Source organism: Neophocaena asiaeorientalis, unplaced genomic scaffold (genome assembly GCF_003031525.2).
Source record: "Neophocaena asiaeorientalis asiaeorientalis breed wild unplaced genomic scaffold, Neophocaena_asiaeorientalis_V1.1 scaffold497, whole genome shotgun sequence".
In the NCBI taxonomy this organism is placed as follows: Eukaryota; Metazoa; Chordata; class Mammalia; order Artiodactyla; family Phocoenidae; genus Neophocaena; species Neophocaena asiaeorientalis.
This window is the reverse complement of record NW_020174568.1, coordinates 1486786-1514614: the sequence shown is the minus strand read 5'-3', so window position 1 is coordinate 1514614 and position 27829 is coordinate 1486786. Positions and strand designations below refer to the sequence as shown.

Sequence of the window (27829 nt, the reverse complement as noted above, 5' to 3'; positions counted from 1 at the left end):
GGCTTCCTGCCCATCCCCCTCCTCCAAACACTGCCCCCTTCCCTCAAGTCCCCAGGAGAGAACGCGTTGAGATCATTCCTCACGCTCCCAACATAAGTTTTAGCTTTTGCCTCAACTGCCAGATGTGAAACAAGCAACTTTAAAAGTGTAATTTGCTAGAAAAAAATTAATTTGGTGCTTCTGAGCAATCCCGTGATTTAATGAGCCCGGATGGATGATGTGGGCTGAACGTCTACAAGACCAGCATTCAGTTTTCTGTCCAGATCCTTCCAAGACGCTGAAAGAAACTGATGCTCAGTGGCCCCAAAGGGCCAAGCGAACAGTGGCACGATCCTGGCGTCACATGTCAGAGACTGTCCTGAGCAGCTGCGTCAACCACAGCCACTCTGCAGACATGCGACTCACGGATCAAAGGTGCAGAATTCGAAGGGAATCCGACCGCGGCAGATGCAGTCGCTTTGCCTGTGGGGTTGGGCATATCCTCCGTGTCACCGGAGGGGCCCTACAGAGCCCCCGTGTCGGTCCCCATGAGGGCGAGTGGTCCGGGGTCGGGGGCTGTGGGCATCACAGTGGTGTCCCTCCAGGACCTTGAAAATGATAAGAATACACCCTGGACACCAAACTCTAAGGTCTACACATGCCTTGGGTTCCCGTGGCGGCTCTGACGGATTCCCACAACAGTGCCTGACAACATACACATCTCATCTGGGGGTTCCGGAAGTCCGATGTTCGACACAGCCTCACGGGGCAAAGTCGAGGGATAGAGCCTCCGGGGCAGGTTGTGCCCCCTCCCCTCCTCCAGCCCCCAGAGGCTGCGGCGTTCCGGTGGAGACCTCTCCCTCCATCTCAAAGCCAGGACGGCGGGCCCAGCTCCTCATCCACCTGCGAGGACTCCTGAGGCCACACGGGCCGCCACGGGGCCTGCACGACCTCTCCACTTTAGGGTCAGCTGCTTGGTCCACCTGCCACCTTATCCTTGGTTTGGGGATTAGGGCACAGATGTCTTTGGGAGCCTCCCATGACCCACAGTGGATCAAAGCAGGAAACTCCTAAGTCCCAACAGAGCCGAACAGCTGAGAGGCCGGCGAGAGGTGAGGACACACAGACTGGGCGTGTGAACGGGTGGGGGGACCACGGCCCTCACCACGGCCTCCCTGTCGTGTACGTCATGTCACACAGCGTCGTCTCCCATGTCATCTCATGCATTGTTACGGTTGTTTTTGCCCTTGGCGTTCACTGCGCATTCATCCTTTTCCAGGTGTTAATCTAGGTGTTTTGCGGCCGTTATAGCCACCAGACACTACCATCCGCACGTTGTACGGAGGGGCTGGGACTCGGAAAGCAGACACTCGTTTGGGTGAATGGCTGTTAAGTGGCAGGTGCTTCTCTTGCTGCAAGATTGTGGTGCATGTTGGGGGCGTGGACCGAGCCCAGCCTGCCCTTCATGTACAGCCCCCCTTGGCGGGCCCCCAAACAGGGGCTGGGGTGTGAGTGAGGGTGTGCTCTCCGTGCAGGACTCTGGTCACAGCTGCAAGGTCAGTGTGACCCACTGGCCCGAGTCCAGGTGTTTCGGGAGCTGCCCCGGCCTGAAGGTGACGTTGCCATTGTCACATCCTCGGCTCCGACCTGCTGGGGGCCGGTACATGGGAGTGGTGAGGGCCGCGCTAGGCAGTAGTGGTCACTAAGGAGCTGTGCAGGGTGCTGGGGGCAGGAGGGCGCCCAGGGCCCCGGGTACAATATCCCCAATTAGGACAGTCAGCTAACGGGAGTAACTCCCTCAACTTCCCAGTTAATCCGGTCAGCTAATGGGAGTAATTCCCTGAACCTCCTAGTTAATCCTAGACTCCCATGATCTCTTTACAACAGGGTGTTTAAGCCTTTTGTGGAGTCTAGAAGTTGAGGATCTGGGAAGGCAGAAACCCAGGGGAGACACGAGAGCAGCTTCGACACGTTTAGGGACCTGTCATTCCCCAGAGCCCCCAATTTTGGGACCCGGAGGAGGGGCCGTGACCCCCATTCAGAAATCACAGGCAGCTGGGTTGGTCCCGTGGCAGAAAGAAGGTTCTGACGTGGGAGAGCTGCTCGAAGGCGGAGGCTCCCTTGGGGAAGGAAGTGGAGGGAGAGAGGAGGGGGTGTGTGGTGTACATGGTGGGTGTGCGTGTGACGTGTGTGGTGCGTCTCAGGCCAGACGGAAGGGCTGGCATCGGTCAGTGTGGCCGAGCGGGGGAAGGATCTGTCAGAAATGCCAGGACTGCGCGCTCAGGGGATGCTCCCCTTTTCACCGTTTAGGCAGCTCTCCCAGGAGGAGGGGCACTTAGAAAGGAAAGCGTTTCCTCCCCTGAGCGTCCTTCAGCCCTCTTTGAGGCTCTCTAAGGACCGATGACTCAAACGGGCTGGCCCACAAGCAGGACACCAGCCTCTGGCCGCTTCCACCCGAGGCCTCGGGGGACTGTTTCCTGACCTGGAAAACTCTATGCTGAACTCTAAGAAATTGTTGTCTTTGGCAAAAAACACGAATACCGGCCATTTCACATGGTGTAACCCTGAAGGCAGTTTGGGGCCAGGTGTCAGAGTGGGCCGAGCCTGGAAGAGCTTCCCCAGGGCGGGGCTCGCTCAGGCCTACGGGGTACTCAGCCCAGGGTCACTGCGGGTCCCTTCGGGGCAGGGGGTGCAGGTCCCTCACTCCACTGCTCACTCTTCGGGCTCAGGACACCATCAGTTCCACCAGATTTCCCGATGGATCCCTTGTAAATACAAACTCAGGACCCAGATGGACTCAGAACGTGAAACACGCTCCTGTTATATCTGAGCTGATGAGATGGTGAGGGCCGCCGCCTGGCAGGTTGAAACCGCAGAAACCTGCGTCATCCCTGTTCCCCAACATGGCTCCAGACCTCACAGACCACCACACCCAGGCCCGGGAGGACGCAGGCCCACCCTTACCTCTCTCTGGGCAGCAGCTTGGCCTCGGGGCGGATGGCGGCCGCGGAGAGAGGGGCCTGCCGGGACGGTGACGGGAAGCTCAGATCCAAGGAGCCTGCCTTCCTGTGCAGCGGCTCCAACCCCAAGGCCCCCTGCATCTCGCCCTCAACGGGGCAGGACCCGGCCCTGCCGTGGACGGACAGTGAGGACACTTCGGGCCCCACCGCGCCCTGGAGGGAGGCGTCCGCCGCTGCCCGGGGGTCGTGGGTGGGAGAGGTGGACGGCGGGGAGCGCGACTTCCTCCTGGTGGACGCGCCGGCCAGCAGCTTCAGAAGCCCGGGCTTCTTGTCTTTCTAGAGAGACACACAGAACGGAGGCAAGTGTGTTAGTTCTCCCGGAGGCCCTCGTTGTCAGCGAGGGGGTAGGACCCTGCCAGGAAGCTCTAAACACGGTCCCGTAAAGATGCTCAGAGGAGGAGAACGGCGGAGACGGAAAGCCTTCCCAACTCCTTCCTTCCCCAGACGTGGCAGAGGTGCCAGCACAGACCCAGGCCTGGAGGTGCCGATCCGACAGCAGCCCCGCCAGCCTGGAAACTTCACCTGGAGGTGGGGTGGGGGGCTGGTTATTCCACGTCAGCCGCCCCCCGCCCCGGGCTCACAGAACCCATATGTACAGACACAGCCTCACCTGGAGGCCCTGGTAGCACCGTGTGGTCTGTGCCACACAGGGAACCGAGGTGCGCGTGTGTGCGCACGTGTGAGCGAGCGGTGTGGAGGAGTGCGTACACGCAGAGATGCTTCCAGAGCAGTGTGCTCGTCTTAGAATCTAGACAGTTCCATGACCCTCCTGGGATTTACTTTTCTGACTTGGATGCGGATTAGCTGGCACGGGGTGTGGTGTGATACAGGCAGCACGCGGAGCCTGACACTGAGCTCCTGAGTCGGTGATGGCTGCCACAGAGTCTGCTCTGGTCACGGGGCCCGCCGGACCCTACGGTGGCTGGATGGGGACTCCTCTGCCCGCCCGAGCTGGGGACAGTTAGTGGTGCTGAAATCCCCTTAAAGTGCACTTAGTAGAGACGTGCATAACCTCAAGGTAAGTCAATAACACTTTAGTATGAACAAATCTGACATTTTTCTCTACTCCCAGCACTGGTACTGATAGGGAGGATGGAAGCTGATGTCCTGCATGCTGTCCACGGCTGGCACGGGCGAGCCCTGGCCTGGAGGGGAGCAGGTGTGCAGGGAACGTGTCACAGGGCAGCCCTCTTCCAACATTCAAGAGAGATCTGTGCGTGTGGCACACTTAGGAGAGCTTCGGTCGTTTGGCCACCGGGGGGCACCATGCAGATGGCTCAGAGGCGTCCCCGTCCTCCAAGTAGCAGGGCTCCCGTGGCCACCATGTGGAGGAAGCGGCTCCCAGGATGACAGTGGCCTAACCTGAGACCAGCAGGAGAGGCACTGGCTCCGGTGGGCCGGTGGGCCCTGGCCCTCAGGGCTTCTGGAAGGGGAGCCACGCCGCAGCCAGACACCCAAATGCTGCTGGGTCTCAGGCAAAAAAGCCACAGGGCATCAAATGGTCAAATGCGATCCTAAGTCCAAAACTCTTAAAGGTGATTTAACTGGATGTGTGTATGCATGTGTGTATATATGTGTTCGTGTATGCGTGTATGTGCAAGTGTGCGCGCATGTATATGTGTAGTGCGTGTGTGTACACGTGTGTGCGGGTACATGTATGTGTGCGTGTGCGTGTGTATGTGCATGCTGTGTGTGCATGTATGTGTGCACGCGTGTGTAAGCACGCACACGGGTGAATAAAACTAAGAGCCACATGATGGGTCCCCAGGGCTGCCAGTGGCCCTGTGGTGCCATCCACGACAGGGGAGGCCATCACCCGCCCCGCCTCGTCCCAGGGCTGCCCCAGAACACCATACGGGCAGGGGACATGGCCCTGACGTCCCGGCGCCCCCATGTCCAGCCCGGGCCGAGAATGCTGCAGGCACCGGATACGCGCCCGCCGAGCGGACCCACGGGAGCCCCGGTAAGGGAGGGCGCAGGAGGCTGGCGGCTGCGGGTCTGGAGCCGGGCGCCCACACGCAGGGGGATTTCCTGTCAGTCCCCGTGGTCAGTCACCACCGGTTACCCTCCCACTGACCTCGGCGGACGCTGCCCGCCCCAGACGTCCGCGTCCACACACCCCGTGGAGCGGAGCGCGGGCTCAGGGGCCGGTCCAGCCCCTCCGGGCCGCCCTGGTCTGTGGGCGCAGCCGAGGACCCGCCGATGAGCCCCCTCACGGGCGGCAGGAGAGGGAGGACGCGCGCTGGGGTGGATCGGGGCCAAAAGCTTATGCTAAAGGAGCACGGGTTTGCTGGGGTTTCCCGGGCCTTCGCAAGCCCAGGCGCCGTGGGCAATCGCACCCTGCTGCTTTTCGGGGCCACCGCTTTCCTCACAGCCCCCCTCCGCACCTGGCTTAAATTCCCCTCCCCTAAGCACGGGTCACTTTCCACCCCAGTGACCCTCTGAATGACCGAGGCTCAGTCATTTCAGCCTTGCTGGGGGACCCCAAACATCTGAACTGTGGGAACACAATGCCCCCTGTCCCCCCACCGGCTGCGGGGGGCGGAGGGCACATCTCCAGAGAAAGGGGCCCTCGCTCCCAGCTGGGCCGGCCCTTCCCCTGCGACGCCCCGGCTCCCTGTGCAGCTGACCGCCCCCACCCTGCCTGCCCCTCCCCTGACACAGCTCACCCCGGCGGGCTGTGCACTGGACGCCGGGAGCCCAGGGCAGCCCCGGTCCAGTCCCGGCTTTGCATTTGGCTCACCGAGTGTTTAAGATCAGTGCGAGAGCTGGTTTAAACTATTACAGTCCTCACAAAATATGATTCTGTTGCTGTTTTTATGGTGTGTCTGGATATTTTTAAATGTTTGCAAAAAAAAACAAGTTTGAAAGATCTTTAGCGCCCAATACATCTTTGCTTGTTCGCTTTTGGCAGGGCCACACAGCTAATGGGATCTTGGCTCCCCGACCAGGGATCAAACCCGGGCCCGAAGCGTGGGGTCCTAACCACTGGACTGCCAGGGAATTCCCTGCCAATACATTTTTGTTAAATGAATAAAATCAACTTCACTTCCTGTTAACCCTTGCCTTGCCTTGGGAGAGCCCAGGGACCAACACAGGGCTCTCGGCTCCAACTGGTACAAAGAACCAACCAGGGAGTTCGATAAGTGTAGATGTGGGGCTCTGCCCTCAAGGATTCTGATTCAGCAGGTCTGAAATGGTTCTGATCTAGAACCAAGGAAGTGATCAATTAGAAGCCGATGGTCACCTGTGCAACCAGGTAAGTGATTCCAGAAGACGGCAGACAGGTAAGACACAGGGAAGGGCCCAGCGTCATGGGAAGGTGATCAAAGAAGGAGACTGTGTCCCCTACCTACTAAGTGTCTCAGCCCAGGGGACAGGCATGGGCTTAAAGTCGTGCTATGAAGTGCTGGGGTGCACGGGGGTGAAGATTCTGACCCGTGTGTCTGGCTGCCTAGCTGGCTCCCAGGCGAGGCTGCCCTCCCCAGTTGTACATTGGGTGGCAAGGGCCATTGTTTGAGTAGGAGCTCACCAGGCACGGCAGCCACGCCAGGCATAGGAATGGGTGGGAGCCAGGCCTGCAGGCATGAGAAGCTCCGGCTCTCACGCTACACACACACCTGGGTCTGCACTCTGCCTCCCATACAAACAATGTCATTACATTAGAGAAGGGATTACAGGCGACATTAGGGAAACAAGCACACCGGCACACACTCACACACCCTGAAATAAAGTCACATCCTACTTTAAAAGAGTCATCTGGAAATCTAATATTAAAAAAAGAGACGTTCATTCATTATAGGAAAACTGTAAAACATTTTACAAATAATAAAATGGTAGTGTCTGTCCCCAGAGGCCTTGTTTCATAAAATATTAATGCAAAAACTTGGCCAAAGGAAAAAAAATTTAAAGCTTAAATTAAGAAGTGTTGCCAGTTAAAAGTCAATTAAAATTACGGAAAATTATCTCTGAAATTAAAGGAAGTCAAAGAGAATAGAATTTCATTTATAAAATGTGACATTAAATTTTTCAGGGAGTCAATTCATTTCATTAAAACGAAGTTAACCTGTAACATGGCCTATGAGCGCCATGTCCTCACCGTCATCTCCTCATTATCCTATGGTGATTAGGTGGAGAAATTACAACTAACATCACAGAAATACAAAGGAGTAACAAATTGTTACTATGAACAATATACGCCAACAAATTCGACAACCTAGAGGGAATGGAAACATACAATCTTCCGAGGCTGAATCATGAATAGAAAAATCTAAATAAAGCAAATACCAGTAACAAAATTGAATCAGTAATCAAAAAACTTCCCCCAAACAAAGGTCCAGGTCTAGATGGCTTCACAGGTGAATTCTACCCAAGATTCAGAGAAGACTTATACCCATCCTTCTCAAATTATTCCAAAAAACTAAAGAGGAAGGAAACTCCCAAGTTCATTTTATGAGGCCAGCATTTCCCTGATACCAAAACCCGTCAAAGGCACCACACACACACACAAAGAAAACTACAGGCCAATATCCTTGATGAATATAGATGCCCAAATCCTCAACAAAATACTAGCAAACTGAATCCAACAACACATTGTAAGGATCATACACCATGTCAAGTGGGATTCATTCCAGGGATGCTAGGATGGTTTAACATATGTATATCCAACAATGTGATACACCACATTAACAAAACAAAGGATAAAAATCATATGATAATCTCAATAAAAGCAGAAAAAGCATTTGACAAAATTCAACATACATTCATGATAAAAAGCCTCAACAAAGTAGATATAGAGGAACATACCTCAACATAATTAAGGCCACATATGACAAACCCACAGCTAAATCGTACTCAACGGTGAAAAGCTGAAAGCTTTTCCTCCAAGATCAGGAACGAGACAAGGATGCCCACTATGTTCTTCAACACAGTACTGGAAGTTCTAACTCCAGCAATTAGGTAAGAAAAGTAAATAAAAGGCATCTAAACTGGAAAGGAAGAGGTAAAACTGTCACTATTTGCAGATGACATGATACTATATATAGAAAATCCCAAAGACTCCTTCAAGAAACTCTCAGAACTAATAAGTGTATTCAGCAAAGTAGCAGGATATAAAATCAATACACAGAAATCTGTTGCTGATACTGAACTATCAGAGAGACAAACAAAGCAAACAATCCCAGGTATAACTGCATCAAAGGAATAAAATACCCAGGAATAGATTTAACCAAAGAGGTGAAAGACCTGTACTCTGAAAACCATAAGACACTGAGGAAAGTGACGGCAGATGATACAGATAAATGAAAGATATACCACGTTCATGGAAGAACTAAGGTCATTAAAACGCCCATACTACCCAAATCAGTCTACAGATTAAATGCAATCCCTATCAAAATTCTTATGGCATTTTCCACAGAACTAGAACAAATCCCCAAATTCATATGGAAACATAAAAGGCCCTGAATAGCCAAAACAATCTTGAGAAAGAAGAACAAAGCTGGAGGTATCACAGTCTCTGATTTCAGGCTATACTACAAAGCGACAGTAGTCAAAACAGTATGTTACTGGCACAAAAAACAGCTCGTAGATCAGTGGGACAGACTAGGGAGCCCAGAAATAAACCCACACTTATATGGTCAATTAATCTATGACAAAGAAGGCAAGAATATACAGTGGGGAAAAGACAGCCTCTTCAATAAATGGTGCTGGGAAAACTGGGCAGCTACATGAAAAAGAATGAAAGTGGACCACCTTCTTACATCATATACAAAAATAAACTCAAAATGGATTAAAGACTTAAATGTGGGACCTGAAACTATAAGACTCCTAAAAACACAGGCGTATGCTCTTTGACATCAGTCGTAGCAAGATTGTTTTGGACCTGTCACATCAGGCAAGGGAAACAAAAGCAAAAACAAACAAACAGAACTACATCAAACTGAAAAGCTTTTGCATAGCAAGGGAAACCACCAACAAAATGAAAAGGCAACCTACTGAATGAGAGAAGATATTTGCAAATCATACATTCAATAAGAGGTTGATATCCAAAATATAAAGAACTCATACAACTCAGTATAAAAAAAAACCCCAAACCACCCAATAAAAAAATGGGCAAAGGACCTGAATAGACATTTTTTCGAAGACATACAAATGGCCAACAGACACATGAAAAGATGCTCAACATCACTAATCATCAGGGAAATGCAAATCCAAACAACAATGAGGTGTCACCTCACACCTGTCAGAACGGCTATTATCAAGAAGAAAAGAAATAACAAGTGTTGGTGAGGGTGTGGAGAAAAGGGAACCCTTGTGCGCTGTTTGTGGGGATATAAATTGGTGCAGCCACTGTGGAAACAGTATGGAGGTTCAGCAAGTAATTAAAAACAGAACTACCATACGATCCAGCAATTCCACTTCTGGGTACTTATCTGAAGAAAAAAACAGTAATTAGAAAAAATATATGTACCCCTTGTTCACTGCAGCACTATTTACAATAGTCAAGATATGGAAACAACCTAAGTGCCCACTGACAGATGAATGGATAAAGAAGATGTGGTACATCTATACAATGGACAACAATGTGTATATATACACTCAGCCATAGAAAAATGAAATCTTGCCATTTTCGACAACACGGATGGACCTGGAGGGTATTATGCTAAGTGAAATAAGTCAGACAAAGAAAGATAAATACTGTATGATTCCATGTGTATGTGGAATCTAAAAAACAAGACAAATGAAGAAATAATCCAAAACAGAAACAGAGTCACAGATACAGAGGACAAACTTGGTTGCCAGAGGGGAGGGGGTTGGGGGAGGGGAGAAATAGGTAAAGGGGATTAAGAGGTTCAAACTTCCAGCTATAAAATAAATAAGTCACAGGTATGTGACGTACACATAGGGGACGTAGTCAATAGCACTGCAACAACTTTGTATGGTGACGGATGAAAACGTCTTCTCGGGGTGAACGTTTCATAATGTGTAAAAATATCAATTCACTATGTGGTATACCTAATATGATATAATATGGTATTTTAATTTTAACTTAGAAAAGTCTAAAGTCCAAAGTAAATATCATCTAAATCAGATGTGGGTGAGCTCGAGCTATGATTCATCCTGAGGCATATTTCCTCTCCAGCTGTGAGCCTGCGACACCAGACTAATTATATGCTTCCCAAATGCAAAGGTGAGGGAGGCAGAAAACAGACAGGCCCACTCCCAAAAGGAGAAATGGGAAGACGAGGGAGTGACAGGTCCAAAACGTAGCCAGGCACGTTCCACTAGACCCCAAGCTGGAGAACACTCCTCCTTGGCCAACGCCTCTCCTCCGGGCCCACACCCCCGGCTTCCGTCAGAGGCCACCTCTGAATAGCCTTTGGGGCCCTTCATCCCTTTCCCGGTAGAAGAGTGCATGTTTGCAGCCCAACGGCCCCGTGGTCTGGTCCTGCAGAATCCAAGGAGCCCCACAGCCGTCCTCCCCGCCACCCTGCTTCTTCTGACCCCCAAAGTTCAGGCTGGCAGAGTCCTTGCTGCTTTAATCCCACCTCTGTTCCTGGCTCGGCTGCGACGGCTGGTTAAGTGCATGAGTTAGTTGCACCTGTGGTCTCTTTATCAAATGGTTTGGCCACATCCCCGGCATCTCTTCAGAGCACGCCTTCTCATTTTGTGCAATATGGTGAGGGTTTTCCAGATGTCCAAGCTCCGGTCCTTTCCGGTTAACAATCAACTCATGTCTTTCCTCTTGCGTTTAACTGCCAGGCGGCAGGAGGAACCAAGCCTCTCCTTCAGTGCTGCTCAGAAATGTCCTCAGCTAAATATCCAACATGGACCTTCTGCAAGACACGAGGGCACGGCTAGGCTGCTCCCTTTGCCACTTTCTAGCCAGGGCTGCCTTCCTTGCCATTAGCAGCAGTGCGTTCCTCTTTCCACCTGGACGTCCTTCAGCATTCACGCCCCTACCAGAGTCTGTTCACGATCCCTCGCGAAGGACCCTCGCCAGAACTGCCTATAAGGCCAAACGTCAAGCCTCCCAGCCTCTCTCCGTCGCCTGTTCCAAAGCTGCTTCTGCATTTTCAGGCTTTGTAACTGACGCCCCTGCCACACTCACGGAACCAAAATCTGTATCGGTTGCCTCAGGTGTCCATAACCAAGTACCACAGCCTGGGCGGCTTAATGCACAAGCCTGTCTTTTCTTGCCATTCTGGAGGCTGGGGGTGCCAGCATGGACGGGCCCTTGGTGAGGACCCTCCTGGCCTGCAGACGGTGCCGTCTGTCAGGTGGTCACGTGGACTTTCCTCATGACCCATCTAACCCTAATTACCCCCCAAGGGCCCCCCCACACTGGGGCTTCAACTTATGAATTCTGGGGGGACACACACATCCAGTCTGAAAAGGCCACAGTTACCTCAACGAGAGAGAGGAAATTCAAGTACAGAGAGACGACAGGGACGGACCCCGGTCTCTGGATGCAGAATCCCAGACTCTCTCCAGCCAGCTCACCGCCTGTTCCCGTGGCCGCTGGTGCGTGACGCGGAGGCTCTGCTCGTCCTTCACCCTCCAGGCCCTACTCTGCCCCGTGCCCCAGGGCCGTACTTAGTGTTTGCTGAGCCTACCCGGTCCCCAGCCAGCCACCGGAACACAATCACACGTCCAAGGCTGACCCGGCCCCAACTCGCCCTCAGCTCAGGCTGGAGCTCCTTGCACCAAGCCCCACCTTCTCTGCAGAACGCTCTCCTGCCAGCCCTGGGCTCCCGCACCTGCTGTCCACCAGATGCTGGCGGTAACCACACGCATCACCCTCTGACTTATGAGCAGCCTCACCCTGTGTACCCCCATCTGGCCCAGAGATCACCCCGTGTTCAATGAGGGTCATGGTGTGGCCTGCACTCATCACCAGCCCCTACTGCAGAAGCCTGAGCAATGGACCCTGGGTGCCACCTCGGGATCTAGTTCAGCCGCTCTGGGGCGGCCAGGTCACCTCTCTTGTGACCCCTGGTCCATGAGAGGAGCAAGCGCTGGCGTCCCCGACTCCTCAATGTCCCACGGACCGTCCTGGCCTCCCGCGGGCAGGACTGAGCAGCTCGCACCCTGGGGCCCAGCCCGGCCAGCACCCCGAGAGGGCCCTGAACGCGGGATCAGAGTCTGGTCCAGCCTCTGCCGTGTAGCCCCGTGATGCTGTCACTGCACCCGGGGCAGGACCAGGTACCCTGGGTGGCGTCACAAAGGCCACCACAGGGCAGGTGCCGTGGCCGGTGCTCAGCGAAGGTGGGAGGCCTGTGGCCGTGTACCTTCCACAGGGGCCAGAGCCCAGGTCAGGACCCCGTGCTGAAGGGCAGGGGCCACACCACCTGGCTCTTCTCCTGCCTCCCAGCCGGGTGCCCTTGAACGTGTGCTTGCGTTTCCTGGGCCTCAGTTTCCTCACCTGTGGAGTGGGGGTAACGACGGCACCTGCCCGAGAGAGCTGTCTGGGGACCAGATGAAACAAGACATGTGAGACGTTAGCCTGCTGTCACCAGCACGCTCTCCGTCACCATGGTTACCACACAGCCGTTTGGAGCCTTCTTTCTACAACAGCCAGTCCGTCCAGTGCTACATGAGTCTCCCTCCACAGCTACATCTTACTGTTTGGGGAGGAAAGTACCGCTCCTCAGCCAAAGGGACCGCACCAGGACCTTTTCCTTCTAAAGCAGCGGTCCTCACAGGTAGTGAGTTTGAAACCATGTTTCCCACGTACTATGATGACACACGTGGTGGGACGGACCCTCCCCAGTGCTGTGCTGCAGGGGCCATCAGCAAACCCAGAGCAGGAAGGAGGATGGTCTGAAGGTCTGTCCCTACCCGGATGTGTCACGTGCTGGGCCGTGAAGGACCTCAGGGGTCTGAACCAAGGTGGCTTCTGGGCTCTGTGAAGCCCCTGGATTTGCCAGGCTGGGCATGAGTAGCTTCTCAAAGCAGGCCATGCCCCTCCCCGGTGTTAAGAGGCTGATGGCATAATTCAACTGAGAAAAAAGGAGGTGAAGGGCAGTGGGTGTGCAGGTCTGACCGGCGGAAGGCATGGACGGGGCCACGGGCCACCTGCACCCAGGCCGCTGCCGTGACATCAGCGGGAGCTGGAGGCCAAGCTCTTTGGGGACAACAGAGACAACAGGGCGTACTCTGCTCTCAGTCTGAGAGCCCCAAACAGGAGGAAGCTGTGACAGACGAGAACTCAAGGAAAGAGGGAGGTCACATGTCACCCTGGGTGACGTGGCCAAGCGAAGCTTCCAGATGCGGCCACGGTGCTGTCTCTCCTCCCTTGACTGCCTCACGTGGCCCCTCTTGTAGGATCCGCGTCCCTGCCGTGCGCCAGGGCCTGCCAGGGCTCCACCCGCACCCAGGGCTCGAAGACACCGCCAGCTCACCCTTGAGCAGAGACCACGGAGGGGACGCATGAGTGTCTGACCAACAGCCGACTGAGGTGCCGGCCAGCAGCCAGTGAGCAGCCCGCAGGTGGCTCCGGCCCGGCCGGCACAGCGTCCAGGCCTCCCTCCGCTCAGCCGAAGCCCAGCCCCGGAGCAGAATCATGACAACCCGACGGGAGATGTTCTCCCACACTGAGGTGCGGGAAGTTGTTGCGGCCTCTACGTGAGTTAACTTGAATTTTGTGCTAACTAAACGGCCTGTGTGTGACCTGTCAAACACACACTGCACGCCGGCTTTAATTATGAAAGAAAAGGGTGCCCTGACCAGAAGTAAAGAACGTCCATGTTATAATAAAGACTGGGGCTTCCCTGGTGGCGCAGTGGTTAGGAATCCGCCTGCCAATGCAGGGGACACGGGTTCGAGCCCTGGTCCAGGAAGATCTCACATGCCGTGGAGCAACTAAACCCGCGAACCACAGCTACTGAGCCTGTGCTCTAGAGCCCGCGAGCCACAACTACTGAAGCCTGTGCTCTAGAGCCCGTGCTCCGCAATGAGAAGCCACCGCAATGAGAAGCCCACGCACCGCAACGAAGAGTAGCCCCCGCTCGCCGCAAATAGCGAAAGCCCACGTGCGGCAACAAAGACCCAACACAGCCAAAAATAAATAAATAAAGTTATAAAAAGAAAAAACAATAAAGATGAAATGCCTCCCTTCCCGGGACGCCAGCACTGGTCCCCCATCCACGGTAAGCCTCCCTCCCCAGGGGCCAAGGCCACGCTGACTCAGTACGTGCTGGTCTGTTGTTTTTTTCAACCTTGAAGGAAAGCATCCCTGGCTTGATGTTCTTTGTTCTGACGAAACACAAAACTGTGCTGAAAACCCTGCTTCTCCAGGGCAGCTCCCCAGGTTACCTGAGAGGCTGTCTTCTGGGCTAGAGTCCTCAGTCTGGCTCAAGGAAAACTCTTTCCTATCCCTAGCAGAGACTGTTTATTATTTTCATCACCAAAAGTGAAAGTTGTTCTACACAACTGAGGCTGGGTGTGTGTTACATGGCAGACTTCACAAGATGCCTCCGAGATTCCCCGTCCCAGACCCAGCAGCAGGGTCGGGGTGCTGGCGGCCCTGCCCTCTGACGTGACCTCAGCCGGGAGCTTCGCAGGCACACGCACACGCCTCGGGCACAGGCACTGCAGTTAACAAGCGCAGGATGGAAAATGAAAGCATCTCCCAGCAGACTTCTTTGGAATAGGTTACAGAAGTACTGGAAACACGTACAAGGAACAGATGAGAAGAATTCCGTGCGGAGGAAGCCCAGAACTGAACTTCAGCATATTTTTACCGGAAACACGAAGACCTCCAGACAACCTACAGCCAACCAAACCGCAGGGCCCTAAAATCCCAGGTCACACCCCGATGGGGCCTCGGAAACTGGAAGGCCCGCCTTGATTCGGAGGCAGGACGCATTGCCAGACGCCCGGGGACTCCAACCACGCAGGTCTGACAGCATCAAAGGAGCAGAGCCGGAGCCGCAGGAACAGGTGCGATGCTGAACAAGACCGTTCGCGGCTGCTCTGGGCCACTCCTCGCGCCAGGCGGCTCATCTCCCCTGTGCATCGGAGCCCCCGCAGCCCTCCCCTCGCTGTCAAGGATGGGGCACGCAGGGGTCCCTCCCTACAGGCCTCTCTCAACCTTGTAACCGTCCCAGTAGCATCACTGGGGGTGGGCAGAGCAAGCAGGGCCCCCCGGGTGGAGAGGTGTCCTCTGCAGGCCCACCCGGAAGGAGGGTTCCGTGGGGCTTGAATCCCATCATTTCAGTCTCCACCTCCTGCGGGGAGAAGCCCTCAAGGAGGCGGAGGGCAGCCGCCCACCCGCCACGTGTCCGGTTGGAAGGGGGCCCTCAGCAAGGCGGGCACAGTGTGAGGCTGACCCACAGGGCCTCCTGACTCTGACAGGCAGAGGCTGACGTGCTCTTTGGCGGGAAGGCTGTGCCTTTGTGGAGGAGGCGGGAGCGACTTTCTCTCCTCTGGGTCAGGTCCCAGCAGCCATCACGTGATGTGGGCTTGTGCCCCCCGAGGCCCCCCCTTGGGGAAGGATTTCCAGCCTCCCTCAGCCCTTGCACAGCAGAACCAAGCTTCACACGAAAGGTCAGGGACTTGTGCGGTCTCATTGTCTGAGCCGTTGGAAGAATCCCAGCCCTTGCTTCGGGTTACATTACAGCTGCCAGGGACTTGTCTGAATGTGAGCTCATTTGACCTGCACCCGAGTCCCCAGGGGCTCCAGGCCGACAGCCTTGGTGTCCCCTGAGGATGTGGCACCTCGGATGCTGGCAGGCCTGGCGTGAGCGAGAGCTGGGCAGGCTTCTCTGCAGTGGGACCTTCTGGAGCCTTCTCTGTGCCAATAAGCTAATCTTTAAATTTAAATTTTATCTTGTAGGAACACGTAACGAGAAATGTACTCTTTTAGCGAGTTTGTAAGTGACCACGCTGCCTGGCAGACACCGTAGGGGCATTCACCGTAGGGACAGTCATCGGTGGATCTCTAGAAATAACTCACCTTGCTTCACTGAAGCTTTATCAATGACCTTAAGTTTCAGTAAAGCAAGCCAAGTTCTAATAAGCTGGGTTTTCCTGCAGGAGTTTTTTATTTTTTATTTATTTATTTGTTGCTGGGCCTGGGGCTCTCCTGAAAATGAAGGGAGGGTTCTGACGATTTGGAAAGGTAACATCCACCCAGCCCGGTGCAGGGAGGCCCAGGACACTGCTCACAGCTGCTCTGCACACCGCCGGCTCCCCGCGAGGGTGACCCTGCAGCCAGGAGACGCTCGCGACCACGGGTGGAGATATTTCCGGCTATTGCGGCGGGGGTGACGTGAAGCTGGCGTCCTGCAGGTAGAAGCCGGGGCTGTTCCAGGCCCTCCAGTGCAGGACTGCGCGGGCGTCAGGCTCCCTCCCGACAGCGGCCGGGGGCAGATGCTGGCCGGTGGCCTTTGGCACCCAGGCCGCCTCGCATCCCGTGCTCCCCCACCCCTGGCTCCGCGACCTGGGGGCTCAGGTGCTGAACCTGGAGGGTGGGGGCCGGTGGACCCTTTGCATGGGTTTCCTCGGGGGGTGAGGAGGTGAAGAGAGAATGATCCAGGAGCCCTTGCAGAGCCACAGAGAACACTGGAAGGTGCTAGTCTGCTTCTGGGACGCGGGGACGGGGCCAGCTGGGCCGGCTCTGGGAAGGCCGCGGAGCTCTCCGGAGTCGCCCCACCCCGAGCGCTAGGGACCCCAGGTCTCCGGGGCCATCCACGGCCCTGTCTCCTGCGGCAGCAAAGAAGTATCTGCGGCACTTTGGACAAGGGACAGGGCCAGGCCCTGATGCTGTCCAGGGAGGGCCCCGCATCTCCCCTGCCCCCAGCGGGCTGCCCGTGGTTCTGAAGCCGACGACACAGGCCCAGTGCCGTTCTGACTGAAATCCCACCCCCAGGCCAGACCGGGCCTTGCTCACAGTGCCACGTGTCCTGCTCTCGGTTGTGCCCATGTTTTCCATCAACAGGGTGCCACATCCATCGTGGAAACAGCCCCCCGCCCTGAGCTCTGCTAGGACCTCACCAGGCAGACATCCACCATCAGCTCATACCCAAACGACTCCCAGAAAACAGGGGCTTTCTTTCCTCAACCAGTCTGACACACAGCCATCAGACTCACACTTCAGCCCCGTCCTCCTGGCCCGAAAGGGCAGCCACAGACAGTGTGCCCGCACCCACTGCCCCGGGGAGCGGCCGGGGTCCTGTGCTGGTGGGCAAAAAGCACGGATTCTTGGCGGCCGCGCCCCCAGCACCTGCGTCTCTGAACACCCGCAGGCTCTGAAAACTGCAGCCCCGCCGGCCCTGCCCTGTCCATCTCAAGTGGGAGCCACACCCCAAAACCAGGGTGATGAGTCCAAACAGAGGCATGGCAGGTTCCCCCGGCACCATGGCCCAGTCCAGGACCGCACTTCCCGCATCTCTGTGGACCTTCTGACCCCGAGGGGGGCTGCTCTAGGGTGTGGGGATGTGATCCCCCCAGGAGCAAGGGTGGCTGTGTGATGGGGTCGAGCCACACACGTCAGCGGTTAGGAGCGAGGGGACAGAACATGCACCCCAAATTGTGTCTCTGTGGCATGAGGATTCATTTATTATGATGATTATATATATAAATATGATTCACTTATGATTCTTTCTAAGGCCCAAAAGACTCAGGAAGAGCGTTCCCCTAACTGCCTAAAAGAGTGTAGATGGAGGACCTGTTCCAGGAAGGGGGAGTCACCACAGGTAACTGTAGTAAAAACTGCTGAAACTTCTGTGTCCACGGTTCCTGCCTGGCTCAGCAAACACGCATTCACCAAACGTTTGCTTTTCCGCCTCCACGTGAATTGCCTCCCTCCCGCTCTGGGTCCCAAACTCCCATCCCTGACATACTCCTTCGTCTGGAGCTGAGGATGGGATTTAAGGTGAGGGCTTCCACCATTGGGGGAGTTCGTTTTCCTGGGTCTCTCCCATGCGCACGCTTTTAAATTTTTCTTATTTCCTCCTGTTGATCCGTCGCCTGTCAAGTTAATTCTCAGATGTGCCAGAAGGACCTGAAGGGAGAGGACAACGTCTTCCCCCCGACAGGAGACACCCCAGGAAAGAGGCGTCGGGGGCTAAGGCGGTGGATAAGCCCCACCGAGAGGGGGGCCCAGGGCTCCCAGACAGGCGCGCTCAGGACTCTCGCAGGGGCAGCCGGGCCGGGGTGCCGGGGGCAGGGGGGAGGCACACCCCCCCCTCTCTTCACTGGCACCGCAGTCCCCTATCCCCGCCAGCCCTGTTCACGCTTGTAGCCCCGACTGGGAGCCGTCTCCTCCCTGGACCTTGGTGAGCATTTCCGGGAGTTCATTTCTCCCTCGCCTGCTCTGTCCCCTCACACGTGTGCTGCTTTACCTGCCCCCACGTGGACCCCCCATCGTATTCATGCTGGGGCAGGTGCCGGCTCCTTGTAAGCGGCCTGCGCCCACCTGCAGCTGCCCCCACGGCCAGAGGGAGGGTCTGGCACAGGCAGGGCTCCGTCTCAACCCCAAGCCCCCAGAGGAGCCTGGCTGCAGAACGGCCGGACCGGACCTCTGGGTGGCGCTCACGTCTCCAGGCAAGCAGCCGGCCTCTGGACGACGCAAACTCCCCCAGGGCTGAGACACGGTTAACGGGCTTTGACGCAGTTAAATGAGGGAGGATTAAAGCGCTGAGCTTTCACTTCTTTACAGATTCTTCTGGACTCAGCCCCCGAGAAGCTGCGGCAGCAGGTCCTGTTCCTTTGCCATCTCATCCAACGCCATCATCTTTTCACTGAAGCAGGAAGGCCTGTTACCTCAGTAGAATTTAGAGCATAACATTAATTTCTTTAAAATGGCTTCGGAGGAGGTCAGGCCAAAAGGCAGAGACGAGAAGCCAGAACAGCCCTCTGGCTCCAGGCTGTGTCCGGGCTGCTTTCGGCTTCGTCCTGTAGGACAACCTTGCCTTGAATGTACATTTCCAACAGGCCTCCGCTTGTTTTCTGTAGAACAAATGTGGAGCTATCACAAATTATTAGATTAAATGCAATGCGTTCACATGAAATCTCTGTAAAATCTGGTATCCTTCGGAAAGGGTCTGGAACGGAACATGAAAGATAAACACGTCATTATCTACTCGGGTGTGCCAAGCTCATGTGCTTCTGAATAGTTTTTTAAACAAAACAGATGGGTAGAAATCACCTCATCCAACCAGAAAGGCAGCAGCAGGCCCGTCAGTTCCATACGGGAGGGGCTTTGTCAAGGGTATGCAGGATTTTGGAGGGTCACTTAGGAATCTACGCTATTATTTCCACTAGCGCTGACGGGCAGCCCTGCAAGCTCTCAGGGAGACTGGGATTTCCTTCCTGAACTGTGTGTGCTTCTTCAGACAGGCTGCTTCCAGGAAATGTGAGATGACACCCAGCCTGGGCACCAGCTCGGAGTTACAGGTTCAGAGGCCGCTGGCCGGGCCCCTCCTGCTGCCGCCCGCTGCATGCAGCCCAGACCCTGGCTTGGCAGCTCCTCCCTGAAAAGGGCCCTGCCTGGGCTTCCATCCGGTCCTCAATTTCTCTAAGGAGCCGCCATCATGACTGCATGCCTGGTTGTCGTTATCACATTAAAACGACTGGGAAAGGATGGAAATTTGGAAGAAGCCGAGGTGTCAGAATCCAGGTGAACTCAGCTCAACCAGGGGCTCGATGCGGCCCTTCCCTGAGCTGCCGATCTAACCAGGGAGGAAATGGCCCACCTGGGAGACAGGGTCACAGGACTGGAGAGTTGTGGCATCCACTTCACCCTTCTCGAGCAGTCCTGGCAACAGAGGGTGTGGGGAAAGTTTAACTAGAGCTGCTCCAGTGCCAAAGGGTGGGGTGAGTTATCCATGGGTTATGGGTTAGTTTATCTTCTACGACTCGACTCTTGGGGCCGTTTCTACTGCCAGCTGCTGGTGGGCGAGTGACCCTGACGCCCAAGGAGATGGGAGGAACCCCCAAGTGAACTGGCAGGACGTGGGGGGACTGAGGGGGGAGGAGAAGTAGAGGCCAGACGGGGTCGGCGCCCCTGAGGCCGGGGAGATCAGGAGATGTAGGCAGGAGGGGCCTCCGAGAGGAACGGGACAGGAGAGGAGGGCGATCGCCTGGCCCACTTGAGCCCAGGGAGCCTGCTGGGCTCCCAGGTGAGGTCCGCTGCCCTCTGAGACCAGGGGTGGGGGGCACGCCTGGGCCCCTTCTGTTCCTTGAGCCGAAGCCCCACCCCCGACACCCCCAGGAACTTTTCCAGCCCTGTGGGTCCTGAGTACTGGCCCCACCCACCACCCAAACCTCGTCCTTGCTTAGGCCCCGCCCTCCACAGCCAAGGCCTTCGCCCCCCTCCCCCCTTTTTCTTTTCTTTTCCCTCCTCCTCTTTTTTACTATTGTGCTACTGTGGTACCTTCCGGTTGTTGATTCATCTATATTTTTATTTTTATATTCTTTCTAGCAAACTGTTAGTTTCCTAGTCTAATTTTATTTTTTACTTTGTTGTTGTTCTTTTTCTCTTTTTTTCTTTTTTGCCACCCCAGGCAGCTTTCGGGATCTTGGCTCATGAGCTGAGGGTCAGGCGAAGCTCCTGCAGTGGGAGCTCCCAGTCCAAACCACTGGACTAACAGAGAACCTCAGGCCTCAGGGACTATTCATCAGAGTGAGGTCTCATGGAGGTCCTCATCTCAGCACCAAGACCCAGCTCTACCCAACAGCCTACAAACTCCAGTGTTGGAAGCCTCAGGCCAAACAACCAGGAAGGCAGGAACACAATCCCACTCATAAAAAAAAAAAAAAAAAGAGAGACAGCAAAAAACTATGTCACAGATGAAGGAGCAAGGTAAAACCTACATGACCAATTAAATGAAGAGGAAATAGGCCACCTTAAGAAGAACAAAGAAAACCAAGTCAGTAGAAGGAAAGAAATCACAAAGATCAGAGCAGAAATAAATGAAATAGAAATGAAGAAAACAAAACAAAGATCAATAAAACTAAAAGCTGGTTCTTTGGGAATATAAACAAAATTGATAAACCCTTAGCCAGACTCATCAAGAAAAAAAGGGAGAGGACGCAAATCAATAAAATTCAAAATGAAAGAGGAGAAATCACAACTGACACCACAGAAACACAAAGGATTATAAGAGACTACTACAAGCAACTCTATGCCAATAAGATGGACAACCAGGAAGAAATGGACAAATTCTTGGAAAGGTACAATTTTCCAAGACTGAACCAGGAAGAAATAGAAAATATAAACAGATCTGTCACAAGTAAAGAAATTGAAACTGTAATTTAAAATCTTCCAACAAACAAAAGTCCAGGACCAGATGGCTTCACAGGTGAATTCTATCAAACATTTAGAGAAGAGCTAACACCTATCCTTCTCAAACTCTTTCAAAAAATTGGAGAGGAAGGAACACGCCCAAACTCAATCTACGAGGCCACCCTCACCCTGATACCAAAACCAGAAAAAGATATCACAAAAAAGAAAATTATAGACCAATATCACTGATGAACATAGATGCAAAAATCCTGAACAAAATACTAGCAAACAGGATCCAGCAGCACATTAAAAGGATCATACACCACGATCAAGTGGGATTTAACCCAGGGATGCAAGGATTCTTCGATATATGCAAATCAATCAATGTGATACACCATATTAACAAATTAAGGAATAAAAACCATACGATCGTCTCAATAGATGCAGGAAAAGCTTTGGACAAAATTCAACACCCATTTACGATAAAAACTCTCTAGAAAATGAGGGTAGAGGGAACCTACCTCAACATAATAAAGGCCATATATGACAAACCCACAGCAAACATCATACTCAATGGTGGAAAACTGAAAGCATTTCCTCTGAGATCAGGAACAAGACAAGGATGTCCACTCTCGCCACTCTTAAAGATTTGTGCTCAGAAAACTATAAAACACTGATGCAAGAAATCAAAGATGACATAAACAGATGGAGAGATATACCATGTTCTTGGATTGGAAGAATCAACATTGTGAAAATGACTATACCACCCAAAGCAATCTACAGATTCAGTGCAATCCCTATCAAACTACCAATGGCATTCTTCACAGAATTAGAACAAAAACTTTTACAATTCGTATGGAAACACAAAAGACCCTGAATAGCCAAAGCAATCTTGAGATTGCTGACTCCATTTGCATGAGAGACTGAAAAAAAATCTCCCATGTCTTTATGAGGACACAGTGATCACGGAAGGCGGCACCAGTGGTGGAATTCCGCACAAGAGATCCACCCGTAAGGTGGATCACCCGTGGCCACTCGGACACACTGGACATCCACCTTACACACCACCGGCGAGCTCTCGTGGCTGCCCTGGGTGTCCAGGTGTGAAATCCGCCCCCATCCTGATTAGTTACAGTAACTTCTGCCCTCTGGGGAGAGCCACAGAACGGCTATTACAGGTGATTCACAAATTCTTCTCCATTTCTAGAGTTTATTGCTATTTTAAAAATGAATTTTGGTTTATTGTTTTGCAGCAGAAACCCAACTTCTGACTGGAATAGTTTTCTTGGGCGCCATCCATCCTTCATGCTAAGTGTCAGGTGTGAAACTGACAACTTAAAAGAAACCCTTTCTACCCGTGTTTCTTGGTGGACGAATGAAATGGGGCCTCCGGCGAGGAGATGAACACGTACCATTTCACAAACAGGATGCCAGCTAGCCTGGCTTCATCTCGAGTAGCCTATGTGTCTCGATTTGGGGACATTAAGTGTCCTTTTTCTGAAACTGCAAAATCAAATCCCCTTTTAATTTTTCCTTAGAAGCCTTGGGGATACAAGTTTTACATCTGTATCTACCCCACTAGTCTATGGGATCTGGCCTTCAATGAACTGTCACATCCCTAAGAATGATCTCTAATAGTTTTGTCCAAATACCTGTGCGAAGTATGCATGAGATTAACTCACTTCCTGCCTCCAAACCCCGGGGTGGGAGACGCCATCGTGCCATCTTACTGATGGGGAAAGCGCGGCAGGGGACGCTCGCCGAGTCCCCACGGCAGGCTGCCTCGTCCCAGCCTCACCTCCGCAATCCCAGCCTCACCTCCGCACTCATTCATCCATTTGCACCTTCTTTCTCCAAATGCAGGTTTCACCCGTCCTGTAGTCGTTATGGCTCCTGCTTCCTCCCCCATCCCCCGCTGCACCCTGCACACCTGGGCACCCAGCAGGAGAAGCTGCCCAGCAGGGCCGAGGAGAGGGTGTGGGCCCTCACTGGGCAACAGGGCCTGGCTTTACCCCCAGTGGTTACCTTGGACCAGTGCCTGACCTTGGACCCTCATGTGCACATCTGTGCCCGGAAGGGCTCACCAGCACCGCACCAAGCTGAGACCCAGAAGTAGCTGGATTGAGTCTCAGCCCAGGACAAAGGCCAAGGGGAGTGAAAGGAGAAGTGGGGGTGGCCAGGCCTTCCTGGGAGAGAGCAAAGGAGAAGGTCCCAGGCTGCCTCTGAGCTCTCTGCTGACCCAGGAGGCCCCGTCCTGTCCCACTCAGGGCCTGTGCCCTTGTCACAAGGAGGGACGCTCCAGTGGCATATCCCCTCCAAAAATAAGCTGCCTGTAAAACCTCTGATGTCGCTGTTTTGACAGCTGGGGTTCGTGCTTTCAGGATGGGCTCATTTTCTGCCTGGAGATGACTCATCCACCACAGGCCGGCTCTCCTCCTCCCACAGACGGCAGTCCGGCCACAGGGAGTTGAGGGGAAGGCCTGAAGTCGCCGGGGCTCCAGCGGCCCAGGGCATTCAGCAAAGGGCCCTCCGCCCTGCCAGGGCGCCAACCCCAGCACTGGTGCAGGCTGCCCAGCACACGTGTCCCCGGGAGGGCGCAGGCTTCCATCGACCACAGCTGACCGGATGACCGCCAGACTTCTCAGCGACTCATTCATGAAGCGGACGGGGTTCCCAAAGCCCTTGAGGACGTGCCACCCGGGCCGTGGGCTCAGCGGAGCTTCACGCGCAATCTGATTCCACTGCAGCCACACCTGCGGCGCAGCACTGATCGCGGGGCTCCCCGTGTCTGGCCCTGCCCTCCCCCAGGAGATCAGCGCGAGGACGGGGCCTGCAGTGGACTCCAGTCCTTGTGCCGTCAGACCCAGCCCACTCCCCCCGGGTTTAAGGTCTGCAGGACGCCTCCCCACCCCCGCTGGTGATCATGCGGGAAGGCACTGCCTGTCTCAAAGCTGGAAACATGCTGGCAGCGACCGATAGCGGTTACAGAGCGACGGCAGCCCCCTCCCAGTCCACACGATAGAAACAGCACGGGCAACGGCCTGCTTAGTGCGGTGAGGCTCAGCGGGGGAAACAAATTCACAAACCAGCGGTTCTTCGCTTTAGGAGAAGCTGCCTGGTTGTTCTCAGAGCTTCATCTTCAAGATTTCTTCAGATTGCACATTCCTGAGTTTCCACTAAACGTATCATTGTAACCCTCCTATGGTATATACACACACTTTTAATCGGGGGGTGTGGTTACTAAAGGGCCGTTCCCCTGCACACCCATTTCCACGAGGTCCCGACGGCAGGCAGGCCCGCCCGCTACTGTCCTGGCTGTCAGCCCAAACCCATCCCCCAGAGACTTAGCCACAAAGGCCACATCTTGTGAGTGGTCTCGGCTGAGCGGTTCACTATTGCGGGCCCCCCCTACAGCTGCACTCGAGTCGTGCGGAACCGGAAGGCAGACACCCCAGCTCACAGCCCCCTTTCCTGGGCTGACCTCAGGGCCTCCTGCCAGCAGTTACCCTGGACTTGCCACCCCTCAGTTCCTGGACGAGCCAAAAACACCAGAGGTCACGGCCTCATGGGGATGGGGAGGCCACCAAAGTCAGCACCCTGGATCCCAGACGGCACTGAGACTGGAGTTAGGCTGGCTCCACTGCCAGTGCCCCGTGACCCCAGGCAAGTGGCAGCACCTCTGAGCCTCAGGAGGGCCACCCATTTCAATGCAAACATCTTTAGAGGCTCTTTCCAGTTCCAATGTGCTACTACTTTGCGAAACGGCGACTCGCTCATCCATCGGCAGAAAGTTAACTTTCTCCTGGCCCGTAAAGTAAAGAATTTCCCACAAGTCACAGCAGTGAAACTCTCCTGGCAGCACTTTTTCTGACACTCGTCAGTCAACAAATGTCACCAGGCCTTCTATGCACTCAGCACCCTCCAGGATCTGCCAGTCAGAGCCCCGAGACTATCTGGAATAAGTTTTAAATCAGGACCGAGCACAAAACAACAGATGCCCCCAAATACGCAGACCCCTCCTGTGTGCTGGACCTGCCGACCTCCTGCTGCGCGCCTACTCTGTCTAAAAGCACGCTGGTCCAAACCCACTAAGCTGGTTTCATAACGCATGATGGGTGTTTCTAACTTGGGGCCACAAGGAAGACCCTCAGCACGCTGGTGCCACGGAGAGCACGGCCAGAGTCAGGCTCCAGCAGGAGGTCAGCGGGAAGGCAAGGACACAGGGGCGGAGGGTGCGGTGAGGGCCCCTGGTCAGGCCTGGCCCCACTATGCCCCCGCCGGGCAGCCGGACTGACATGAGCCGCCTGCCCCCGCCCCCCCCCCAGTGTCTCTGGGGCTCCCCAACTTCAGGCCACCTCGTCTGGCCTGTGCTCGGGCTACAGCTCCCAGGAGGCCTCCCAGTCCCAAGGCGCCCCTGCTCCCCGGCCTCAGGCCCGTCAACGAGTGCCCAGAGCTCCGCCTGGCCCGGCGCCTGCCGTGTGACAGACAAGCGAGTGGGGAGTGACGTCCAGCTGGCCGGTCAGGAGGGCTCTAGCGCCAGATGCTCTCGGCTGCAGGGTGACGGTGAGCTGCTTCCACCTTCCTGGGGGCCCAGGACTCCCCTTTCTGGTGAGTTTCCCTGGAGTCACCCCGAGGGATAAGGATCCCCGCCACCTGGTACTAATGTGCTCATAAAACCTCAAAGACAGGAAACAGCCGCTGAGGGACATGAGAGGTGAAATCTGGTAGTCGTTTCAAGCACAAAATAGATTTTCTAAGTGCAAAAGGGTTAACTGAAATCCTACGGAGCACCTTCTTAAAAGGCTTCCAAGATTTGGTTCCTACTCTGCGATTTCTGGGTGCCAGAAAGATGACCCCAAAAGCAGGATCCCCCCTTCAGAAGCACTAGATCCAAGTCCTTCAACGGGAAGATATGACTCCCACCCGCTGCACTTTCCCAAGATGAAACCTCCCTGTCTCCACTCCCGGGGCCTCCCCCACGCCCTGGGGCCTCTAATCTTTCCACCCCTGGGGGCTGGGGGATTCCGCACTGACGGCTGCCCCGAGGGTCTGCTTCAGACTGGCAGCTTCGAAGTACTTGTACTTCCAGGTCTCCTCGGAAGCACAGGCCCCTCCCATCCAGGGCCAACCCAGGCAGACCCATCCCCAAGCAGAACAGATGCCTGGTCGGGCCAAGGGACCCAGCTTCTGGGATGCTCACGGGCTCACTGCAGCCCCCGGAGCTACTCTGTGCCAGCGGCCCGGCCGCAGGGCAGGCCCTGCAGGGAGCGGGTGCGACCAGGCTGGGGGGCGGGGGCGGGCATGCGGGAAGAGCGCTGGGAGAGCAGCTTGGGGGTGCACACGCTGGCTCAGGGCCCTCCTGCCGCACGTGAGTCTCTCTGACCCCCACCACCCGAGGCCGAGCAGGGCCCACGTGCAGGGCCCGCCTGGAGCAGGGCTGACAGGCCCGACCCCCAGGGGCATAGCTAGCGACGCCCGCCTGCCAGGGACCCCCAGCAGCACCTCCACACGCAGGGCCGCCGCGCTCGGAGGGCCGGATGGGATTTCAGCGGAGCTCGGCACCGGGAACGCAGGCGCTGAGGTTCGGGTCTCTGCGGACGGTGCAGGTGGAGCTCACTGCCTTTTCCTGAGGAAAATTCAGTAACAGAAACAGCCTGGAGAATACTGCCAATTACCTTAAAAAAACCTTTTGCCGTAACTAAACAGGTGTGCATCTACGATGGGCTCACCCAGGGACAGACGGGAAGCAGCTCGCTGCACTCTCAGTGGGTGGAATCTGTGGCTCTGGTCTCAGGGGGCAGAGGCAGCCCAGGGCCCCGCGGGCAGGCCCCTGGCGCCCAGCTTGCCCCGGCTTCCCTCCAACGGCCGCCGCCAGCCCTGCTGCCAGGAACGGCAGCTGCGGCGCTTTGCACTTCACTCTAAATTGGGAAAAATTCACCTGGGGGTGCAGGAGGGAAAACACCCACAGGCGCCTTTTCACACCACTGCTTCTCGCTGTGTCTGACAGGTGAGAAAAGCAAGCCACACAGACGACGTGCTTGTCTCCCGGCTTTGACGCTGCCGGTCACGGCTGCACCTGCGGACACCTGCCCACTTCCTGCCACCAGATCCACATCACCTCTGCCGAGAGCGAGGTGGGAACCCCACACACCCAGCTCGGCTGGCACGGGCTGCTGCCTGGCCAACCCGGAGCCGCCTGAGCTGAGGTGACGCGGCTGTTCCTCGTTAGGCAGGAGCTGCTGGCAGAGCGCGGGCCTCGAGCAAAGCCAAGTGCCCCTAAGAGCGGAGCCAGCGACCACGGAGGAGGGCGGAGGGTATCACTCCCCACGAGGCCCCCAAACACCCGACCCCGCTCAGGCAGCAGCCCCGTCTCTTTCACAAACTAGAAGGGGGAACTTGCGGCCAAGAACCAGAATCGGTCACGGAGCTAGCACGGCTCTTCCCTTTCTGAGTCAGAGGTCCCAGGGAGCTTGTCTTCCAGGAAGGTCGTCCAAGGGAGAGGGTGGGACCACCCGCCCTCCTGGGGGGACCCGGCTATGTCTCCCGCCCAGGCAACGAGGTGGAAAGAGTGGACCACGACGGGTGATCTTCAAGCAGA

General features: G+C 55.2%; 1 protein-coding gene across 1 annotated transcript in view; it reads right to left on the bottom strand.

The window, feature by feature from the left end:
- The window catches only part of SH3RF3 (SH3 domain containing ring finger 3), a 201272-nt gene that overhangs the window by 2949 nt on the left and 170494 nt on the right, over positions 1 to 27829 (bottom strand). Inside the window, exon 11 of the mRNA XM_024757983.1 lies at positions 2944 to 3275. Coding sequence (XP_024613751.1) covers positions 2944 to 3275 — 332 coding nt within the window. The remainder of the gene's footprint in view (positions 1 to 2943; positions 3276 to 27829) is intronic.